This window comes from Oryza sativa, chromosome 11 (genome assembly GCF_034140825.1).
Source record: "Oryza sativa Japonica Group chromosome 11, ASM3414082v1".
In the NCBI taxonomy this organism is placed as follows: domain Eukaryota; kingdom Viridiplantae; phylum Streptophyta; class Magnoliopsida; order Poales; family Poaceae; genus Oryza; species Oryza sativa.
The window spans coordinates 28,637,704-28,659,110 of NC_089045.1; the positions used below are offsets into that span (position 1 = coordinate 28,637,704).

Sequence of the window (21,407 nt, forward strand, 5' to 3'; positions counted from 1 at the left end):
AATCCATGCATCGGACTTACCGATGTTCCTGGCGCGAACTAGAGCCAAGTGCTCCTCGATGTAAGGAGCTACCAATGAAGAGTGTTGCAGAATAGTGAAATGGGCTTTACGGAATAAATTGTTGTCTATCGTCGTTATTGCTTTCCTTCCGAGAGTTCCCTTTCCCCGTAGTCTCCCTTCATGGCGTGATTCAGGTACCCCGATTGGGCGAAGGTCTTCGATAAATTCTACGCAAAATTCGATGACCTCCTCTGTTCCATAACCCTTGGCGATGCTTGCCTCTGGACGAGCACGGTTACGAACATACTTCTTCAGAACGCCCATGTACCTCTCGAAAGGAAACATGTTGTGTAGGTACATAGGCCCGAGAATACGGATCTCTTTCACAAGGTGACAAAGCAGATGCGTCATTATATTGAAAAATGAAGGTGGAAATATCAACTCAAAACTGACGAGACATTGCACCACTTCATTCTGAAGGGCTTCTAATCTATCCGGATCGATGACCTTCTGCGAAATTGCGTTCATGAATGCACATAGCTTTGTTATTGTTGCCCGGACATTGTCTGGAAGGATACCCCTTATTACAACTGGTAGCAGTTGTGTCATCAACACGTGACAGTCATGAGACTTTAGGTTTGTGAACTTCTTCTCCTTCGTGCTTATTATTCGCTTGATATTCGTGGAGTATCCAGACGGTACCTTTATGCTCTCCAAGCATTCAAACATACTTTCCTTCTCTGCCTTGCTAAGAGTGTAGCTGGCTGGACTCAAGTAATGGCTTCCTTTCTCCTTTGGTTCCGGGTGAAGGTCGCCGCGTTGTTCCATATGCTTCAGATCATTACGTGCTTCCAGTGTATCTTTCGACTTTCCGTATACACCTAGGAAGCCAAGAAGGTTTACGCAAAGGTTCTTAGTGAGGTGCATCACGTCGATTGCGTGGCGTACGTCCAAGAATTCCCAATATGGTAACTCCCAAAATATAGAGTTCTTTTTCCACATCGCCGCGTGACCATCTTCGCTCTTTATATGCTGGCTTCCAGGCCCCTTTCCGAACACTACTTTAAGATCTTTAACCATAGCAAACACTGTTTTCCCGCTGCGATGTTTAGGCTTCGTACAGTGGTCGGCCTTATGTTCGAAGTGCTTGCCTTTCTTCCGTACCGGGTGGTTTGTTGCAAGGAATCGACGATGACCCATGTATACAACCTTCCTACAGTGCTTAAGATACGTACTTTCTGTTTCATCCATACAGTGAGTGCAAGCCTTGTACCCCTTGTTGGACTGTCCGGATAGGTTGCTAAGTGCAGGCCAATCGTTGATGGTTACGAACAGCAGCGCTCGTAGGTTAAACTCCTCCTGTTTGTCCTCGTCCCACACGGGGACACCTTCATTCTTCCACAACTGTTTAAGATCTTCGACCAGTGGTCTTAGGTACACGTCGATGTCATTACCAGGTTGCTTGGGGCCTTGAATAATAATCGGCATCATTATGTACTTCCTCTTCATGCATAGCCAGGGGGGGAGGTTGTAGATACACATCGTAACGGGCCAAGTGCTATGGCCGCTGCTCATCTCTCCAAAAGGATTCATGCCATCCGTACTCAAACCAAACCGTATGTTTCGTGCGTCCTTTCCAAATTCTTTAAATTTTCTGTCGATGTTTCGCCACTGCGAACCATCGGCGGGGTGTCTCAGCATCCCGTCCTGTTGACGCTCTTCAGCGTGCCATCGCAACATTCTAGCATTCCCCTTGTTCCTGAACAAACGCCTTAGCCGTGGTATTATAGGGAAATACCACATCACCTTAGCAGGAATTCTCTTCTTTGTTAGCTGCCCGTCAACTTCTCCTGGATCGTCCCGTCTAATCTTGTATCGTAGTGCTTTGCAAACAGGGCATGCTTCTAGGTTCTCATACTCCTCACCGCGATATAGGATACAATCGTTCGGACATGCGTGAATCTTATGAACTTCCAGTCCTAACGGGCAGACTATCTTCTTAGCCTCGTACGTTGTCTCGGGCAATTTGTTTCCCCCCGGAAGAATGTTCTTGACGAGTTTCAATAAATCGCCAAATGCCTTGTCACTAACCCCATTTTTTGCCTTCCATTGCAACAACTCCAGAGTGGTATCCAACTTTTTGTGCCCCTGCTCGCAACCTGGGTACAACGAAGTTCTGTGGTCCTCCAACATCTTGTCCAATTTATGGGCCTCCTTTTCACTTTTGCAGTCCTCCCTAGCGTCCTGCAACATCTGACCAAGATCATCCGCAACGTCGTTACCATCAGCAGCTATTTCCTCCTCGCCCGTTTGATTTCCTTCAAATCCAACATACTGAGCAAAGTCCGGAATATTGTCGTCTTCCACTTCATCTTCTTCCATTTCAACACCTTGCTCTCCGTGGGATGTCCAACAATTATAGCTTGGCATGAACCCCGACTCAAACAAGTGGAAATGAATAGTCCTGGATGCAGAATACTCCTTCTGATTCTTACACTTATTGCATGGACAACAAATAAAACCCCTTTGCCTGTTAGCTTCGGCCACTCTCAAAAAATAGTGCACGCCGTCAATAAACTCTTTGGACCGCCAGTCAGCATACATCCATTGCCGATCCATCTACATGAGTCAAAATAACCGTACACAAATAATTATTCTTACAATAATGACAGTCATACAATAATTATAAGATATCTTTATTCATACAAAAATCATAAAATATTACACCAAATAATTCTTAAAAACTATTTGTAAAGTTTTAAACTAATTTTAATGTGTTTTACTTCTTTTAATTTTCATTTTAGTTTGTTTTCTATTATTTAAGATTAACTTTCACTAGAGTTTTCCTTCTCAACTATTTTATAAAACCTTGTTTAGCAAATGAACTAAATTTCTATATATTCTTTCTTCCCCACACACATTTTCTCTCTCATCAACTTACAACTAAATTTTGGAGACAAAAAAAGTGTGCAAAACATAGGTGCAAATGTAGTATGACAAAAAAAACATTGGAGGATGAAGTTGCAAACCTTTTAGGCATCTCCGATTTGTATGTAATCACCAAAATAAATTCAATAGAAATTTTGGCATGACCTCCCATCTTTTTTGAAGAAATTTTGAAGCTTGCTCGGGCAGCTGGAGGAGGAAGAAGACATATATATAGGGGTGGGACTTTAGTCCCGGTTGGTAGCACCAACCGGGGCTAAAGATCACCGGGATCTTTAGTCCCGGTTGGTATTACCAACCGGGACTAAAGTTACGACTTTAGTCCCGGTTGGTAAGATCCCGGGGGGGCCTGACATGACCTGACAGCATTCGAACCGGGACTAAAGATGATCTTTAGTCCCGGTTGGTAACACAAACCGGGACTAAAGATCAAATATGCCCGTTACCCTTTTGAACCGGGACTAAAGATCATTTTTAGCCACGGTTTTTATTGCATCCGGGACTATTGTGGAAATCGGCCGATCGACGAAAGATGGTTTCTCCACCAGTGCTACCAGTATATACTGATAGTATATAAAAGGGTATGTTAGAAATTTGATAGAAAATAAAATAATACTTTAGTAATTTTTGGTTGAGATAGAATCTAATTGGGAGTACCCGGTCCTGGATCTTATCGTGCACTAGGGGAGGAGCATCCTGAGCGTCATTTGATGATGAAGCACGTGGCGATAGCACGATTTGATGATAGAATAACGAAGAAAAGATAAAATTACCCTTTCAAACTTTATACCACAATCTAATTAACAAAAAAAATTAAAGCAATCTACACCGTTAGATCATATATACTTGCAGCAGTATATTGTACCGTAAAAGTCCGTCAGGATGTTTGTGGACAACGTGTATGTTCTCAGTATTGGATTTTTCTTTTTGGGACGAAGGCATATATATGGTGGAGCTGAATTACTTTAATTTCAACTGCTTCTACTAATACATTAATTGACGTGCAATCTCGCAAAAGAAACTCGTACTGTTCTGATTTCCTTGCCAGAGTAACACAGTGTACATATGGTGTATAGCTGAATATATTAATGTACTTGTAATGTTTTGTTTTCCTTGCTATGTATATGCAGGCCTGATGACAAACTGGACGACCAGAACCAAGAGCTGGCCAAGAGCAAGGATACACCAGCTGATGCTGATCATGAACCGGTGGAAGCATCGTCGTCTTCCTCACCAAGGTCGTCGTCGGTGCCATCGCCTCCAGCAGCTGGTTCCCCACCATACATTCACCCGGAGGAGCCTATCCTCTCCTGATGGGAGCGGCAAGAAGATGGCTGTGCAACGCCTGAGCTTTGTGTGATTGAGGTCTGAATCTTTTTTTTTCTTTTGACATTTGATTGTCTGAATCCTCCGGGCTTGTTTGGCACAGCTACAGCTCCATCTCTCCTGGAGCTGAAGCTTAGATAAACAGTTTCAGCTCCACTTAAAATAAAAACAAAGTTGAGTGGAGCGCTCTCACAAAAGCTCTATAGAGATGTGGAGCTGGGTTTTGACTACTCCACAACTTTCACTTCAAACTCATCTCCTGAAGCTAAATTTTGGAGTTGAACCTCTAGCAAACAGGACCGGAGAATCAGAGACATGATCATTAGTATTCACTAGCAACATGTGTATAAGCTACTAGTACTTTTTTTTTTAGAACAGCTACTAGTTCTAGTTTGTGCTTGCCAACGTATTAGTATCCACATCATAGATCGATCATTACCACTTTATCATGTTCTACTACAGTTAGTCGTCTTTACTAGTACTCCCTCCCTCAGTTTTTTATATTATAAATTATTTAACTTTTTATTAAGTAAAATTGTATTAAATTTGATCAGGTTTATAGAAAAATTTAACATCTAAAATATCAAATTAGTTACACTAAATATAACATTGAAGATATTTTAATAATAAAATTTGTTTTGTATTGAAAATACTAATAAATTTTCCTATGAAATTGATCACACTTAAAAAAGTTTGACTAGAAAAAAAGTCAAATAACTTCTAATATGAAACGGAGTGAGTACATACTAATGAGAGCTAAAGAGTACAATGAAAACGAATGGAAGAAAAAAAAAGAAATGAATGGAAGAAAGAAAAAAAGAGAGGAGCTAGTGTCTGGCGGTGACAGGGGAAGTTTCTGAACCTCATTGGTTGCCCATATTTTGAAAAACCATTCTAATTTTGAAGGATCCAAAACGGAAAAAGTCTTGTTTGACCTTTATAAGACTAGCCCAAAAATGTGAATCCCCCGCTTTCCAATAGGCTTGAGATAAAGGTTGTGATCCCAAATATTTATAGCGTAATAGTTGTTGCTATATTCCATCGGTGATAAAGTAGTTTGTATAACCACTTACTAATCAACACTTTATTCTTTACCTCGAGGTCATGAATTCCTAGCCCTCCTGTTCTTAGGGACGACAAATAATGTCCCACTTAGCAAGTCGGTATTTCTTCTTATATCCATCTCCTTGCCAATAAAACCTAGATCAAAGGTAATTAAGTTTTTTAAGTACCCCACTAGGGATTGCAAGGAATGACATCATATACATTATACATTAGAAGACTGCTAAGTACTGAGTTAATCAAAGTAAGTCGTCCTCCCAACGAAAGAAGTTTTCTTTTCCAGCTACTTAATTTCCTCTCAAATCTCTAGACTACTTCTTTCTATTCCGTATTTCTCAACTTCCTATAATTGATCGAAATGTCAAGATAACGGAATGGGAAGTTGCCGACCTAGCAGCCAAAAAGTTGGTTGTATTGATCACTATATTCAAGTGCTTCACAAAAAGGAGGACTGCATGGCGGATCCTGGTCACTGGTCTTTAGGACCTGCTTTATCAAGAATTAAAAACTTTCTGCAGGGAAGGGAAGTTCACATCAAATGGATCCCCAGAGATCTCAACAAAGTTGCAGATGATTTGGCAAAATCGGCAAGACAAGCTCAACCTAGCAGTCGCTTGGCTTGACTGTTCTAATGTTTCTCATATTTGCCAAAGGGATATGTGCCCTGTTAAAAGAGGCATTATCAATGCTCCAAAGGGAGATGCAACTGTAACTCAATGCTATATGTTTCTAAACTCTGTTTTTAATTAATAAAATGTATGAGTTCTAAAAAGAAAAAAAGAAAAAAAGAAAAGGCTTTAAGGCATCCCACTCGTTTCATCCATGAAGTCTATTGTTCTTCACCGGTAAAGTATGTACTTGTATTGCTGATATTGTCTGTCCCGTAGTCGCCACTACCTTCTGCCCTTCTCCAACGACCTGTTCCCCTTCTACCGCCTGTTCCCCTTGGAGACGAAAATGAAATTCCCCTGTTTCTCATACTGGCTGCTCCCCTGACAGGTGGTGGAGTAGAAAGTGACCTGTGGCTCCAACTGCCTGCTTCATTGACAGCCGAAATTTCATTGTAGCTTATGCTTCCTGCTTCACTGACAGACAAATGACCCAAGTTTTGCTCAGCTGCACTGTAGGAACCTCCTGGACCTGGAGTTTCTGTGTAAACATGACCCCCCTGCCCCATATTTTCACTCGGAAAATCTTCCTTAGATCCCCACAATGCATTTACATCTACGTCGCCATCGAGACAGTCCAAGTTCCAATCAAATGAATTAACCTGTGATAGCCCATTCCCTTTTGGAGAAATATAACAGTGTGCAAACATCAGAACTATTCTTCTAAAACATTAACTAAAAAAAAGTGGTACAGAAATAAAGGTTGCTATACCAAGTTCAGGTGTATTGTTGCACTTGAAAGAATGTTGTTGCTGTGAGCTAAACACTTCTAAGGTACTGTTATCCATGGACGAAACTGGCATATCCACACTTTCTACCGATGGAACGTGTGGATCAATAACAACTTGGATGCCTTCAAGTTGTCCTGAAGAAAGTTTAGAGAAAATCTACCTTTTGAACTGATAAAACACAAGATATGTGCAATAGAAAGAAAAGACCAACTACCATGGTGCATCAAGTTCTTGTCCAAAGTGTCTGGCTGGAATCTATATGGCACACCAATGTCTGATAATCCAACAGATCCATCATAGGTTGATGAAATTTGCGGATGCATTCCTTGCACATCAAGTTGTTCTGTGAGATTTTGAAGAATCAAGAACTAATCAAGAAGCATTTAACAGAAACTAATTCCAGCAGCAAATTATGATGATTGGATATTGGGAGCACTCAAATTACTCAAGAGAGGGCAGGTCGAACCTACCTTGTAGTGTATGGCTTGGTTGCATTGAGAATGATTCCTGAAGGCAATAGCTGTCATTTCTTATAGAAAGAGCCTCATGTTCATGAGACACACTGCTCTCTTTAAGGCAACTAGAGTAAACTCCTGGTCTACATTTCTGAGCATGAGCAATGATCAAATCCCAATCTTGGTCGGAAATCTTCCCCAAAATCTACATAGGGTGATATTAAAAAAACTATCAGTAACATTGCATAGATAATAAATTAGCTAGCAAAATAACAATGTTAATAATCAATCTCATACTTTACGCAGATCATATTCGCTATTATTGTAGAAAGATAAGAAGTCCTCCACTGTCTTGATACCATTCTGCTCTAGTAACTTGTGCCTGTCACCGTTCTTTGCAATTTTACTCAATTTATATACAGCATCACGTGGGGATGGATTGGGATTCTTCTTTGTTACTGCAGATAAAGACATTTGATGTAGTCACCCTGGATTAGGATAGTTTGACTTGGAACAATACTCTTATCTATAAACTTGGTCGAACATAGGATAGTTTTACTTAGGATAAAACCAGAGATACCCCGTGTGAATGCATGGGTTGTGGATTAAGTTGTTCTGTTCTTAAGTATTTAAACAGTATGAAGCTTACATATATATAGATTATGTAACATAAATAGCCTGTGTGAATGCATGGGTTATGGATTAGTAGTCATAATAGTTAAATTGTTCTTACTACTCATCTGCTTGCCCCTTCCCTAAATGTTAATGGATGTACTAATGCTAGAATAGAATGGCACGCGTGAACTCACAGTATCCCCGAACATCCTTCACGGCAAAAGATTCAGTTACTCCTTCTTGAATTCTTACTGAGATTCTTTCATCAGCTGCCATAACCCCCAACTTGAACTTTCTGCTTGGAACAAAACTAGAATTGTCTTGGAATTTGGCACTATTGAGATAACCCACACCATTTTGCAGTCTAAAATACAGCTTCCCAGACAGCAAATGGCCTTTATGAGGTCGTCCAGGTACTATTTTACTATGGAAATACTCTTTAGTCCACTGTCCCTTGTTATCATCGTCAAAGTCACCGTCAATGGCTACAATATGAACTCTCATCGAAGAAAATGGTTCCATTGTTACGATCTTGTCGTTATGATCATATATGGCTACCTGAAGGGGGTTCTCATCATCTGCTTCTATTTTGTGTGTTGAGTACTTATCGTTACTGCATGAATTTACAAATTGTAATCGAAGTGGCACGGTGCAGTTCTGATCAGAATCATCAGATAACATCCTGAAAAATAGTGCAAAGAAATCAAACACATAATGATACTAACTTTAATTTATGGCAGTTATTATGTGTTCTCCCAAGAAACAAAGAGATATAACAACGATACATATATCTTATGCACATGGAATAGGCGTACTGTTCCTTTCTCTCAACTCTTGGCTTGGCTACTTTCTCAAGAAAAAAGATACTTGTTTTTTTTCCCACATACACCAACAAATTTTTATAAGAGCAACTTGGCTTAATTTTTGTCCCTCAACTCTAAAATTGGACAACATTTTTCTCTGAACTCTCAAATTATTAAAAGGAAAAAGTCAGTTTTACTCCCCTCAAGTATGACCCTGGAGCAAATAACCCCCTAACCTTTAATTTGGTTTACTTAACCCCCTAGGTTCTTAAAACCGGATCACTATTCACCTTTCTAATCTAATACAATCCGCTTTGCTGATGTGGCACATGGATTAGGTGGTTTTGCTTACTAGGTTGGATCTAACGTGGAGAAAGAGAACCCAGGAGATTAATCACACGTCGTATTCTCCTCCATGCGTTGGACTCTTCTCCCTCACAAGTCCTCTCATCATCTCCTCTCTCCCTTCCGACGGCGGAGAATCCAGGTGATGATCGTCGCAGATAGGCGGTGCTGATCCGTGAGATCGCAGCCCCGTGGTGCGTCCCTCCCCCTCCCTCCCTTCCTCCCTCCCTCCTCCCCACTCCATCTTGGCATGCTTTAGGTTTAGGGTTGTTCTAGAAGGGGATAATAAGTGCGTGTGGCAGTTGGTTGATGAAATTTTTTTGGTTGATTTCGTTGGTGGTAGGGCACTACTGAGGGTTAGGTTGTTGCTATCCCTTGCTGTTTTTTTTTCTTGCGAGCTCATTATCCATCGTCAGATGCCGGCGCTCGGCGTGTGCGTCTTGAAGCCGTCGCGAGCGATGGCACATGCACCGCAGGCATCATACCTAGTGGAAATGCTGAAATGGAGCAAATCATTGCCATCGACGATGTAGCATGGGTGGCAGCCGACGCCCGGTGAGGGTGGCTCACTTCATAAGTTGTTGTTCATCAGCTATCTCACTTCATACTGTATAAGGGACTGTTTTTTGGTTGATTTTTATTTTATCTTGGGATGAGTTGTTTAGGATTTGGTAGATAATTGCTGCTTGATTAATGTTTCATTTTTTAAGATAAGTTTACTGATGATCTCATTGTTGCCATGTTAGGTGTAATGGATAATTTGGATGTACTTTGTATCCGGTTTCACTTTGGTGGGGAATTTGATTATGATGGATATTCTGTGGTTTATAATGGTGGTCAAACTGAGATGTCATACATAGAGAGGGACAAGGTGGCATTGCCAGAGATCAGAGGATACCTTGGAGACCATGTTTCACTAAGTGAAGAAGATGAAGTGATTTTCCATTGGTTATTTCCAGGTGCTGAACTAAACAATGGCCTGAAAGCACTATCAGATGATAAGGAATGCTTATATATGGCTCAATGCATAATCATGGGTGATGTAGCTGAAATATATGCTGAAATACTCAAGCACAATGAAGATGATAATGTTGTGCTTAGCAATGGTGTCAGTGATGACAGTGATGTTGAAGATGACATTGAGGAAGAATATGACAGTCATAGTGATGCTGAAGATTCTAGTGAAACAGATGGTATTGCTGAAGATGATGAGGAGAGATCTGAAGATGATGAGGAAGCACAAGAAAATAGACAGCATGCCAACAAGGTTAAGAAGAATCCATGTGCCACTATTACTGTAACCAGTGACAACGCTGTTCTTGTCAGTGACCCACCAAATAAACAAGATGATAAGGGACTGGATGATGACACTGATACACCATTTCTGGACTCAAGTGAAGAAGCCTCTTATGATGATGCAGAAGATGGTGAAGCAATAAGAAGGAAGAGTAGATTTCCAAAGTATGATAGCAAAGCACACACACCTAAGTTTGAAATAGGCATGACATTTGCAGGAAGAGCAAAGTTTAAGGAAGCAGTAATCAAGTATGGTCTTGTAACCAACAGGCATATCAGATTCCCCAAGGATGAAGCTAAGAAGATCAGAGCTAGATGTTCATGGAAAGATTGTCCATGGTTCATATTTGCCTCAAATGGAACAAACTGTGATTGGTTTCAGGTGAAAACCTTCAATGATGTGCACAATTGCCCTAAGAGAAGAGATAACAGATTGGTTACTAGCCGAAGAATTGCTGATAAGTACGAGCACATCATCAAGTCTAATCCATCATGGAAACTGCAAAGTTTGAAGAAGACAGTGAGGCTGGATATGTTTGCTGATGTGTCCATCTCGAAAGTTAAGAGAGCTAAGGGTATTGTCATGAGAAGGATTTATGATGCATGCAGAGGTGAGTACTCTAAAGTGTTTGAGTACCAAGCAGAAATTCTTAGGAGTAATCCTGGTAGCACGGTGGCTATTTGTTTGGATCATGAATACAATTGGCCGGTTTTCCAGAGAATGTATGTATGTTTTGATGCTTGCAAGAAAGGTTTTTTAGCTGGATGCAGAAAAGTTATAGGACTAGATGGTTGTTTTTTCAAAGGTGCTTGCAATGGTGAGCTGCTATGTGCATTAGGAAGAGACCCCAACAACCAAATGTATCCAATAGCATGGGCAGTAGTCGAGAAAGAGAAAAGACACTTGGAGTTGGTTTATTGGACTACTTCAAAAAGATCTGAATATTGATCCTCATGGAGCTGGTTGGGTTATTATTTCTGAGCAACAAAAGGTAATGCATCCTTGATATCTACTTATTTTTATATGATCAACAAAAATACATGAATATTGATCCTCATGTGTTTTGTTTACCAATGTAGGGACTTGTAAGTGCAGTTGAGGAATTTTTGCCACAAATTGAGCACAGGATGTGCACTAGACACATCTATGCTAATTGGAGGAAGAAGTATAGGGATCAAGCATTCCAGAAGCCATTTTGGAAGTGTGCCAAGGCATCTTGTAGACCATTTTTCAACTTTTGTAGAGCCAAGCTTGCACAGCTAACTCCTGCTGGTGCCAAGGACATGATGAGCACTGAACCTATGCACTGGAGTAGAGCTTGGTTTAGGATAGGGTCCAATTGTGATAGTGTAGACAACAATATGTGTGAGAGCTTCAATAATTGGATAATTGACATCAGGGCACATCCAATCATATCTATGTTTGAGGGCATAAGGACCAAGGTTTATGTGAGGATACAACAGAACAAGAGCAAAGCAAAAGGATGGCTAGGTAGGATATGTCCAAATATCTTGAAGAAGTTGAACAAGTACATTGACTTATCTGGAAACTGTGAAGCCATTTGGAATGGAAAAGATGGATTTGAGGTCACTGATAAGGATAAGAGATACACAATTGACCTTGAGAAGAGAACATGTTCCTGTAGGTATTGGCAATTGGCAGGTATTCCTTGTGCACATGCTATAACTGCATTATTTGTGAGCTCAAAGCAACCTGAAGATTACATAGCAGATTGCTACAGTGTTGAGGTGTATAACAAAATATATGACCATTGCATGATGCCAATGGAGGGTATGATGCAGTGGCCAATTACTAGTCATCCAAAGCCAGGACCACCAGGTTATGTCAAGATGCCAGGAAGGCCACGGAAAGAGAGGAGGAGGGATCCATTGGAAGTAAAAAAAGGGAAGAAGTTATCCAAAACTGACACTAAAGGAAGATGTAGCCAGTGCAAGCAAACTACCCATAACATTAGAACATGTCCGATGAAAGGAAATTCAGGAAAAAAGATATCAGTACAAGAGAGAGCAAGAGAGGCAAGTAATTTACATGCTACATATATAAGTGGTTGAGTATTGACATATGTGATTCTGATCTCTACATTGAATGCAGGTTCAGGAATGTAGCAGGCCGCAGAAAAGGTTTAGGCCATCTGTAGCTGCAGGAACTTCGCAGCAAAAAGTTCATGTAAGTTGCAACTACATTGCAGACTATATTCCATCACAATAAAGGTGTCCAAAATATATGATCTTTTTTTTCATGTAAGGTGCAGACTGATTTGCCATCCCAGAGCAGCAGCTTGTCAATAACAAAGAAGGGACAAATGATGAAAGTTGCAAGAACAAACACAACAAAGAAGTGAAGATTTGGTTGCATATGGCTGTAGGAATAAGTCTTGGCTGGTTGGTCTTGGTCTTGTGGTGCCTTTTCCTGCTTTTCAGCTTTCTAGGACAGCATCTCTACTTTCAGTTTGGATGCTCTAGGACAGTTAGGACAGCAGTTTGTTGAGATGCTCTAGGACAGTTTGTTGGGATGCTCTGCTCTAGGACAGTTTGTTGGGATGCTCTAGGACAGCACCCTCTTAGACTAGCATGGCTGCATGGCTCTTAGACTAGCATGGCTGCTACAAGCAGCTATAAATATGTATCCAATCCTCTTTGGGAGGATATGGCTTTTGTGCTTTGTGAATGAAGAAAACCAGAAAATTGCCCCATCTCGAGTGCCATCCTCTTCTCAATGAGAGTAACCATTGAAATTCTAACATCTGGTATCAGAGCCACACTTTCCTGTAGGCTAAACATCTCTTGTTCCACCCCTTCCCAAGCTCGGTTGAGCTCTCAGCCAGCAGCACCGGTTGCTCCTCCTTCCCCTTTCCCTTCCCCCTCTCCACACAGCAGCCCCCCGGAGGTGCGCCATGTCCGACGCTCGGTCTCGGCGTTCGGTCGCCTCGAGCACTCGGCGTCAGCAGGACGCCGAGCTCGCCGCAGCAGAAGAGCGCAGGCGAGCAACGGCTCAGACCGCTGCAGCAGCAGCGAGGGCGGCCAGACTGGCGGCAGCGGAGTTGGCAGCAGCCAGGGCGGAGGCGGAGGCGGAGGCGGCGGAAGATGCGGCACGTGCGGCGGAGGTAGAGGTTGAGACCTTGCGCAGCAGCATCAACGGCTCCATCGCCGGCGACATCACCGCCGACAGGGAGCTTGAGGAGCTGGCAAGAGGAAGGGCACGGGAGCGAGCAGAGCGGTGGGCAGCAGCCCACCTCCACGGCGGCGGCGGCGGCCCAAGGGACCGCGCGCCCGCCGACGGGAACCCAGACGGGCGCGGGCGTGCCGGCGGCAGCCCGGAGCCCGCACGCGGCCCTCGCAGGCGGCACGGCTCTCTCTCCCCTGACCGGCGCTATGGTCACCACGGCGTCCAGACGGTGGTCAGGGACTTTGGTCCCGGCGGTGGGTGGCCTACCCTCACCAAAACCAACTACATCGAGTGGGCCGCGGTGATGAGGGTGAGGCTCCAGGTGCGGCACATGTGGGAGGCAGTCCGGTACGGCGACGTCGACTACGACGAGGATCGGCGGGCACTGGATGCCCTCATCGTTGCAGTCCCGCCCGAGATGCAGTTCTCGCTTTCCCAGAAGCGGACTGCCAAGGAGGCCTGGGACGCCATCGCTGCGGCACGCATCGGCAGCGACCGCGCCCGCAAGTCCACACTGCAGGCACTCCGCAAGGAGTGGGAGAACCTGGCCTTCAAGCCAGGTGAGGATGTTGATGACTTTGCTCTCCGTCTCAACACTCTCTTGCAGAAGATGGTGCAGTACGGCGACGACACCTACGACGAGGAGAGAGCTGTCGAGAAGCTCTTCCGCTGCGTCCCTGAGAAGTACAGACGGATCGCTCGCTCGATCGAATCTCTGCTGGACCTCTCCACGATGTCGATCGAGGAGGCGTTAGGTCGCCTCAAGGTCGTCGATGGTGATGAGCCACAGCCTCTCTCGGGGCCCATCACCATCGGCGGGAAGCTCCACCTCACTCGGGAGCAGTGGGAGGCCTCTCAGGGTGACGGGAGGAAGGGGGAGTCATCTTCCCCGACAGGCGGCCGTAAGCCGCGCAAGGCGCGGGGAGGTGTCCAGCTACGGTGGGCGCGAAGACGTGCCGAGGGTGGCGCCCGCAGAGGCGCCCAGGGCGTTGCCACCGGCAACCACAAGCCGGCACGAGACGACACCTGCCGCAACTGTGGCAAGCTTGGCCATTGGGCCAAAGACTGTCGACAGCCACGACGCGGCCAGGCCCACGTCGCACGGGTGGAGGAGGAAGAGCCGGCTCTGCTCCTAGCTCACGCAAGCATCGAGCTACCTCCAGCGGCACCGGCCGCAGCGGCTTTCCTCCACCTTGATGAGCCGAAGGTACTCGTCTCCCTCTGCGACGGCTCCAGCAACGACAAGGCTGATGGGTGGTACCTCGACACCGGCGCCACCCATCACATGACCGGCCGACGGGAGTTCTTCACCGAGTTCGACTCCAGCGTCCGAGGCTCCGTCAAGTTCGGGGACACCTCCGGCGTGGAGATCAAGGGTGTTGGCTCCGTCACCTTCACCGCCAAGTCCGGTGAGCACAGGCTGCTCACCAGAGTCTACTACATCCCCGCGTTGAGGAATTCTATCATCAGCGTGGGACAGCTGGATGAGAACGGCTCACGCGTGTTGGTCGAGGACGGACTCATGAGGATTTGGGATCGCCGCCGTCGCCTTCTTGCCAAGGTAACCAGAGGCACTAATCGACTCTACATCCTCAGCGCGCAGGTCGCACAACCAGTTTGCCTCGCCGCTCGTCGGGACGACGAGGCGTGGCAGTGGCACGAGCGCTTCGGGCACCTCCACTTCGAGGCCCTGAAGCAGCTCAGTGCCAAGGAGATGGTGCGAGGCATGCCGTGCCTCGACCACGTGGAGCAGCTCTGCGACGTCTGCGTGGTGACGAAGCAGCGGCGGCTCCCCTTTCCCCAGCAGACGAGCTTCCGAGCCAAGGAGCGGCTCGAGCTCGTGCACGGGGACTTGTGTGGCCCAGTGACACCGGCCACACCAGGAGGACGACGTTACTTCCTGCTGCTCGTCGACGACCTCTCCCGCTACATGTGGGTGATGGTCCTCGGCAGCAAGGGAGAGGCTGCGGACGCCATCAGGCATGCGCAGGCTGCTGCAGAGGCGGAGTGCGGCCGCAAGCTGCGCGTGCTGCGCACCGACAACGGCGGCGAATTCACGGCGGCTGAATTCGTGTCGTACTGCGCTGATGAGGGCATTCAGCGCCACTACACCGCGCCGTACAGCCCACAGCAGAACGGCGTCGTCGAGCGGCGCAACCAGACGGTTGTGGGGATGGCTCGGGCCCTCCTCAAGCAGAGGGGGATGCTGGCCATCTTCTGGGGGGAGGCGGTGGTGACGGCCACCTACATCCTCAACCGCTCGCCTACCAAGGCCCTCGATGGTAGGACACCGTACGAGGCTTGGCATGGCGCAAGCCGGCGGTCTCCCACCTGCGGGTCTTCGGCTGCCTCGCGTTCGCCAAGGAGCTTGGCCACATCGGCAAGCTCGACGACAGGAGCACCCCAGGGGTGTTCATCGGCTACGCGGAGGGCTCGAAGACCTACCGCATCCTCGACCCGGAGACACAGCGTGTGCGCATTGCGCGCGATGTTGTGTTCGACGAAGGGCGAGGGTGGGTATGGGACAAGGCGGTGGATGATGGTTCGACTCCGACGTACGACGACTTCACCATCGAGTACGTCCACTTCGAGGGAGCTGGGGGAGTAGGCAGCTCTTCTCACCGAGCGTGCCTACCCCAGTCCCCGAGCCTCCACCGACTCCGACACCAACACACCCTCGGGCCACGACTTCGACTACGACGAGCTCTTCGTCGACACCACCCCAGCCGGTGTCCCCACACGCTCCAGCACCAACAGCCACTCCTCCGGGCACGTCTACTCCGACGCCAGCTCGTGTTGAGCGCAGCCCGGTGGGGTTCGTTACTCCGCTCTCCCACGACGAGGAGCGCATCGACGCGTACCATGATGGCGAGCAGCTACGGTACCGTACGATGGAGGATCTTCTCGGCGACCAGCCGGTGCCGGGACTGGTGCCTCGCAACCTGGAGGCGCAGTTGCACCTTGCGTGCGACGACGGTGAGCCTCGGTCCTTTGCAAAGGCCGAGAAACACGCGGCATGGCGTGCCACGATGCAGTCGGAGATGGACGCGGTTCAGGAGAACCGCACCTGGGAGCTTGCTGACCTCCCTCGTGGTCACCGCGCGATCACCCTTAAGTGGGTGTTCAAGCTGAAGAGGGATGAAGCCGGAGCCATCGTCAAGCACAAGGCTCGCTTGGTGGCACGCGGTTTCGTGCAGCAGGAGGGGATCGACTACGACGATGCCTTCGCTCCCGTGGCACGGATGGAGTCTGTGCGACTCCTCCTTGCGCTGGCTGCTCAGGAAGGCTGGGGCGTCCATCACATGGACGTCAAGTCGGCGTTCCTAAACGGCGACTTGAAGGAGGAGGTCTACGTGCACCAGCCGCCGGGATTTGTGATTCTCGGCAAGGAGGGCAAGGTGCTACGCCTGCACAAGGCCCTCTACGGCTTGCGGCAGGCACCGAGGGCGTGGAATGCCAAGTTGGATTCCACGCTCAAGGGGATGGGCTTCGAGCAAAGCCCGCACGAGGCGGCCATCTACCGGCGGGGCAATGGAGGAAATGCCTTGCTGGTGGGTGTCTACGTCGACGACTTAGTGATCACCGGCACCAAGGATGCAGAGGTCGCGGCATTCAAGGAGGAGATGAAGGCCACCTTCCAGATGAGTGATCTGGGGCCTCTCTCCTTCTACCTGGGGATCGAAGTGCACCAGGACAACTCCGGGATCACGCTTCGACAGACCGCCTACGCCAAGCGCGTCGTTGAGCTGGCTGGGCTCACCGATTGCAACCCAGCTCTCACTCCGATGGAGGAGAGACTGAAGCTGAGCCGCGACAGCACGGCGGAGGAAGTGGATGCTACACAGTACCGGCGTCTTGTGGGGAGCCTTCGCTACCTCACCCACACACGGCCGGACTTGGCCTTCTCCGTCGGCTACGTCAGTCGGTTCATGCAGCGACCGACGACGGAGCACCAGCAGGCTGTGAAGAGGATCATCCGCTACGTTGCGGGGACTCTCGACCACGGTCTCTACTACCCGAGGTGTCCTGACAAGGCACACTTCGTCGGGTACAGCGACAGCGACCACGCCGGCGACATTGACACCAGCAAGAGCACGAGCGGGATTCTCTTCTTCCTCGGCGAGTGCCTCGTTAGCTGGCAGTCAATCAAGCAGCAAGTGGTGGCCCTGTCCAGCTGCGAGGCCGAGTACATGGCGGCATCCGCCGCTTCGACCCAGGCGCTATGGCTTGCTCGACTGCTTAGTGATCTCCTCGGCAGAGATACTGGAGCGGTGGAGCTCAGGGTGGATAACAAGTCCGCTCTGGCCCTGGCAAAGAACCCCGTTTTTCACGAACGGAGCAAGCACATCCGGGTGAGGTACCATTTCATCCGAAGCTACCTGGAGGAAGGGAGCATCAAGGCGAGCTACATCAACACCAAGGACCAGCTTGCGGATTTGCTCACCAAACCCCTTGGGAGGATCAAGTTCCTTGAGCTTTGCTCCCGGATCGGGATGGCTCAACTTTCCCACAAGACGGCGCACAAGACTTAGGGGGAGAATGTAGGAATAAGTCTTGGTTGGTTGGTCTTGGTCTTGTGGTGCCTTTTCCTGCTTTTCAGCTTTCTAGGACAGCATCTCTACTTTCAGTTTGGATGCTCTAGGACAGTTAGGACAGCAGTTTGTTGAGATGCTCTAGGACAGTTTGTTGGGATGCTCTGCTCTAGGACAGTTTGTTGGGATGCTCTAGGACAGCACCCTCTTAGACTAGCATGGCTGCATGGCTCTTAGACTAGCATGGCTGCTACAAGCAGCTATAAATATGTATCCAATCCTCTTTGGGAGGATATGGCTTTTGTGCTTGTAGGGTATAGGAAAATACCACGAGTTAGAAAAAACAAAAATAAAAGAGGTCTAACTAATAGCACATTTTTCGAGAACATGTGGGAGCCTTGGTTATCATTTCACTGAGAGAGCCTTGCTGTGGTCTTCAAAATTCAATCATTTTCGTCATTAGATATCTAGTGGAACTCCATGGCAAAGGTTAAGCCAGCAAGCAAGCTGAACCCTTTGATCATGTAAATCCTCCAATCGGCAAGCAAGCCAATTATAAAACTTTAAAGAAAGAAGAGCGGCTACATAGATAAATTAAGATCATCATGGTTGTTAAACCCATAGTGATGACAGCATGTGCAACACCATCGCGATTTTTGGCTAGTAAATTCCAACCCTCTCCCTAACTCCATCAACTTTGCAACAGAAATGCAAATGTTTGGCCTTTTGCATATGCTTTAAGTATATAATCTTCTTTTCTTTTTAATGACTCGGGATTATGACTTCCAAGTATAAAATCTCAATTCAATTGAAAACCTATGTGACAAAAGGAAAACAAAGCAAAACAAAGAAAGATGCAACCACAGTGTTTACTAGTTCTTTACCACACATTTCATAGTTATATTCAATTTGAAATTAGTAAATGGAATTGTATATTGCAACAGAAATAAAAATTACTGTTTACACTGCGTAAGTTTATAGGTGTAAATATAACATATATGATACGACAAAATGAAAAACTGAATGAAATGTGCTTCTTCATTTATAAATAATGCAACATCATAGCATTAGTTAAAATAGCACAATTTTTTATAACAATTCATAGCTCAAAGTTTCAACATTGCAGGTATGTTGTAATACGATTCGATCTATGTACAATTCAAAATCTTAATGTAAACAGAATGTGTTAACACAAACATTACCAACCTACTAGGTGCAGCGATTTGCTGATGGTAACCACCAAATCCACTTCTTACCTGACAATAGAGTTTAAAGGCATTACTTTCAAGTCGTAAAATGCAAATTCATTTGCAACAATAATGGAACCAATTCTGAGAAAACCCAATAATGAAAATATCTTAAGTACGAGGTAGTTCGTTAACCCATTGGCTCCTGTCCTTTATTCTGAAATCATGCACATGCGTGCATATTGCCACTTAAGCACTGAGCATATACATAATATTCTCCAACAAACTATTTTTGGGGATCCCAACATATATCCATATCGGGCAGAAACTCTTTTGTGTCGAGTTTTTTCTTTTTAAGATTGAAAAGTGAATGGTTTTGAAAGTTCAAGATTGTATGGTGTCTGATATTAAAGTGTGGTTTGATGTGGAAGTTCAAGTCCATGAGATAAAATTCTTCGTATTGGAAATCAAGCTGTGCAAACATTTCATCCCAACCATGAAGACTGAAGCATGCAGCTTTTGCTCTTTGGGACTGAAACACAAATTAAGCTCTTACCGCTGTAAGGCTGGAAACTTTTTCAACGAGCTCTTGAATCTCCCTAAACAGATAATCCATCCTCTCGTTTTGTTGCTGTGTCATTCGTAGTATCTCCTGGAGCATGTATGTCTGCTTGTCACTGTCATGCACACGAAGAAAATAATTAAGCTCGGTTTTTTTCAATACTTTCTTCTATGGAAACTAGGTGTATCTACTGTAATGTGTAGTCTGGTACCCTCTCTAAATTATTATTTTGTTTTCGATAAATCAAACGTAGATTATAAATTACTCCCTCCGTTTCACAATGTAAGTCATTCTAGTATTTCCCACATTCATATTTATCAATATGAATGTAGGAAATACTAGAATGACTTATACTGTGAAACAGAGAAAGTACCAGTTTTCTCAAGTGGCAACTCCCTACGCACAGATGAGGGGAGAGAGTAAGAGAGAGGATTTATTTGTTAACTCAAATGGTAGGCAGAACAACTAAAGGTGGCATTTCAAATCCCACCGAGACAAGTTGCTGGTCAGCTCGTCTCATTAGTCGACTAATTATTACAGTATAATTTCTCTAATAACATTTTCTTTATTTATTAGAAAACCTTTTCAAGTTATTTGTTAGTTTTATAATATATAATAATTAATCCATGTATTAATCATCCGGCTAATCAGCTCACCCAGCCATTTTATCTTTTAGATTGGGTCAATTTCATTGGTTTGCCCACAAATAATTGTCATAAATTCAGTTTCATCTATAAATTTCTGATTTCAGACTAATCAAGGGGGGAGAAGAAATTATATCAACAAGCAGCATAGCACATAAACAAAAGGATTTGTGAATAGATAGAAGTATAGAACAAAATACTGCAAAAGGTCAAACATAAATGGATCAAGATAGTAGAAGTTAGCTCACTCGAAACCACAGGAGCTTCGTGGTCGCTTCGCCGGCGGTGATCCGCGTGATCCTTCGTCCCCTTTGCCATCCTTCTCCTCACGATCCTGAGGCCAGGCCACAGGCATCGCCCACGGAGACACTGGGGGAGAAGGAATTAAAGAATTAATGTTGCCTTCCAGTGTAGTCCGGAGGCCGGAACAAGAATACTGGAGTAGACTATATGGGACCTGACGAAGATACCTTTTTGTTTCTTTGAATAGCGAGGGCAGGAATACTCGTGTAATCTTCCTTCTGACACACGGCTTCCATAGATTATTTTTCTTTGACAAAACACAGCATTGATAGCTCTGTTTACTTTTAAATCAATCCAGTTTCTATTATTTTTGGAGAGATCAGCATAGTTTCTTCATAATATAAGCATGAATGTTCTGTGAAACTTCAGTCAGTTGACATCAGGATAGCACTCCCAAATCAACATGGAGCAGGTAGGTATAGTGTGCGTTCGATTCCCTGTGTAATCTATGGGGTCAAAACATGGCTCCTATTATTTCCTAAGCAAAAGTTGAAAGAAGGAAAACTAAAGAAACCGAGTCTAGGTACTTTATTGTCTAACAGATCATTTCCAGATGAAGCTTCCGTTTCAGCTTCCAACGAATGCACCAAAGTCTATCTACTATCCCACTGGAATCCAATGCGTAACCCTAATATATTTCCAATGATCTTGGTGGGTTCAGAACTTACGATTTTGCTGGTGCAGATCAAGCATATGTGCAAACAAAAGACGAGACTGTGTTTGGGTTGTGCGAGACTTTCGGATG

At 45.6% G+C, this 21,407-nt stretch overlaps 1 protein-coding gene and 1 pseudogene across 3 annotated transcripts; one reads left to right on the plus strand and one right to left on the minus strand.

Annotated features, from left to right (window-relative positions):
- Positions 1 to 5,908: 5,908 nt before the first annotated feature.
- LOC107276475 (calmodulin-binding protein 60 B) lies at positions 5,909 to 21,099 on the minus strand. Of its 3 annotated transcripts, XM_066305195.1 has the most exons (10): positions 20,830 to 21,099; positions 20,608 to 20,728; positions 19,710 to 19,830; positions 19,173 to 19,222; positions 7,998 to 8,485; positions 7,486 to 7,646; positions 7,204 to 7,393; positions 6,948 to 7,076; positions 6,715 to 6,867; positions 5,909 to 6,621 (listed from the first exon to the last, which is right to left on the minus strand). In XM_066305195.1, the coding sequence occupies exons 2-10, from the start codon at positions 20,712 to 20,714 to the stop codon at positions 6,164 to 6,166; spliced, it is 1,857 nt and encodes a 618-aa protein (XP_066161292.1). In that variant the 5' UTR covers positions 20,715 to 20,728; positions 20,830 to 21,099; the 3' UTR covers positions 5,909 to 6,163. The 3 variants fall into 3 exon arrangements, with proteins under 3 accessions (XP_066161292.1, XP_066161293.1, XP_015615464.1); XM_066305196.1 differs by lacking the exon at positions 20,830 to 21,099 and having other exon boundaries at positions 6,715 to 6,855; positions 6,948 to 7,058; positions 20,608 to 20,776; XM_015759978.3 differs by lacking the exon at positions 20,830 to 21,099 and having other exon boundaries at positions 6,715 to 6,855; positions 20,608 to 20,776.
- Positions 9,703 to 12,610, plus strand: LOC136354079 (uncharacterized; annotated as a pseudogene).
- Positions 21,100 to 21,407: the final 308 nt, after the last annotated feature.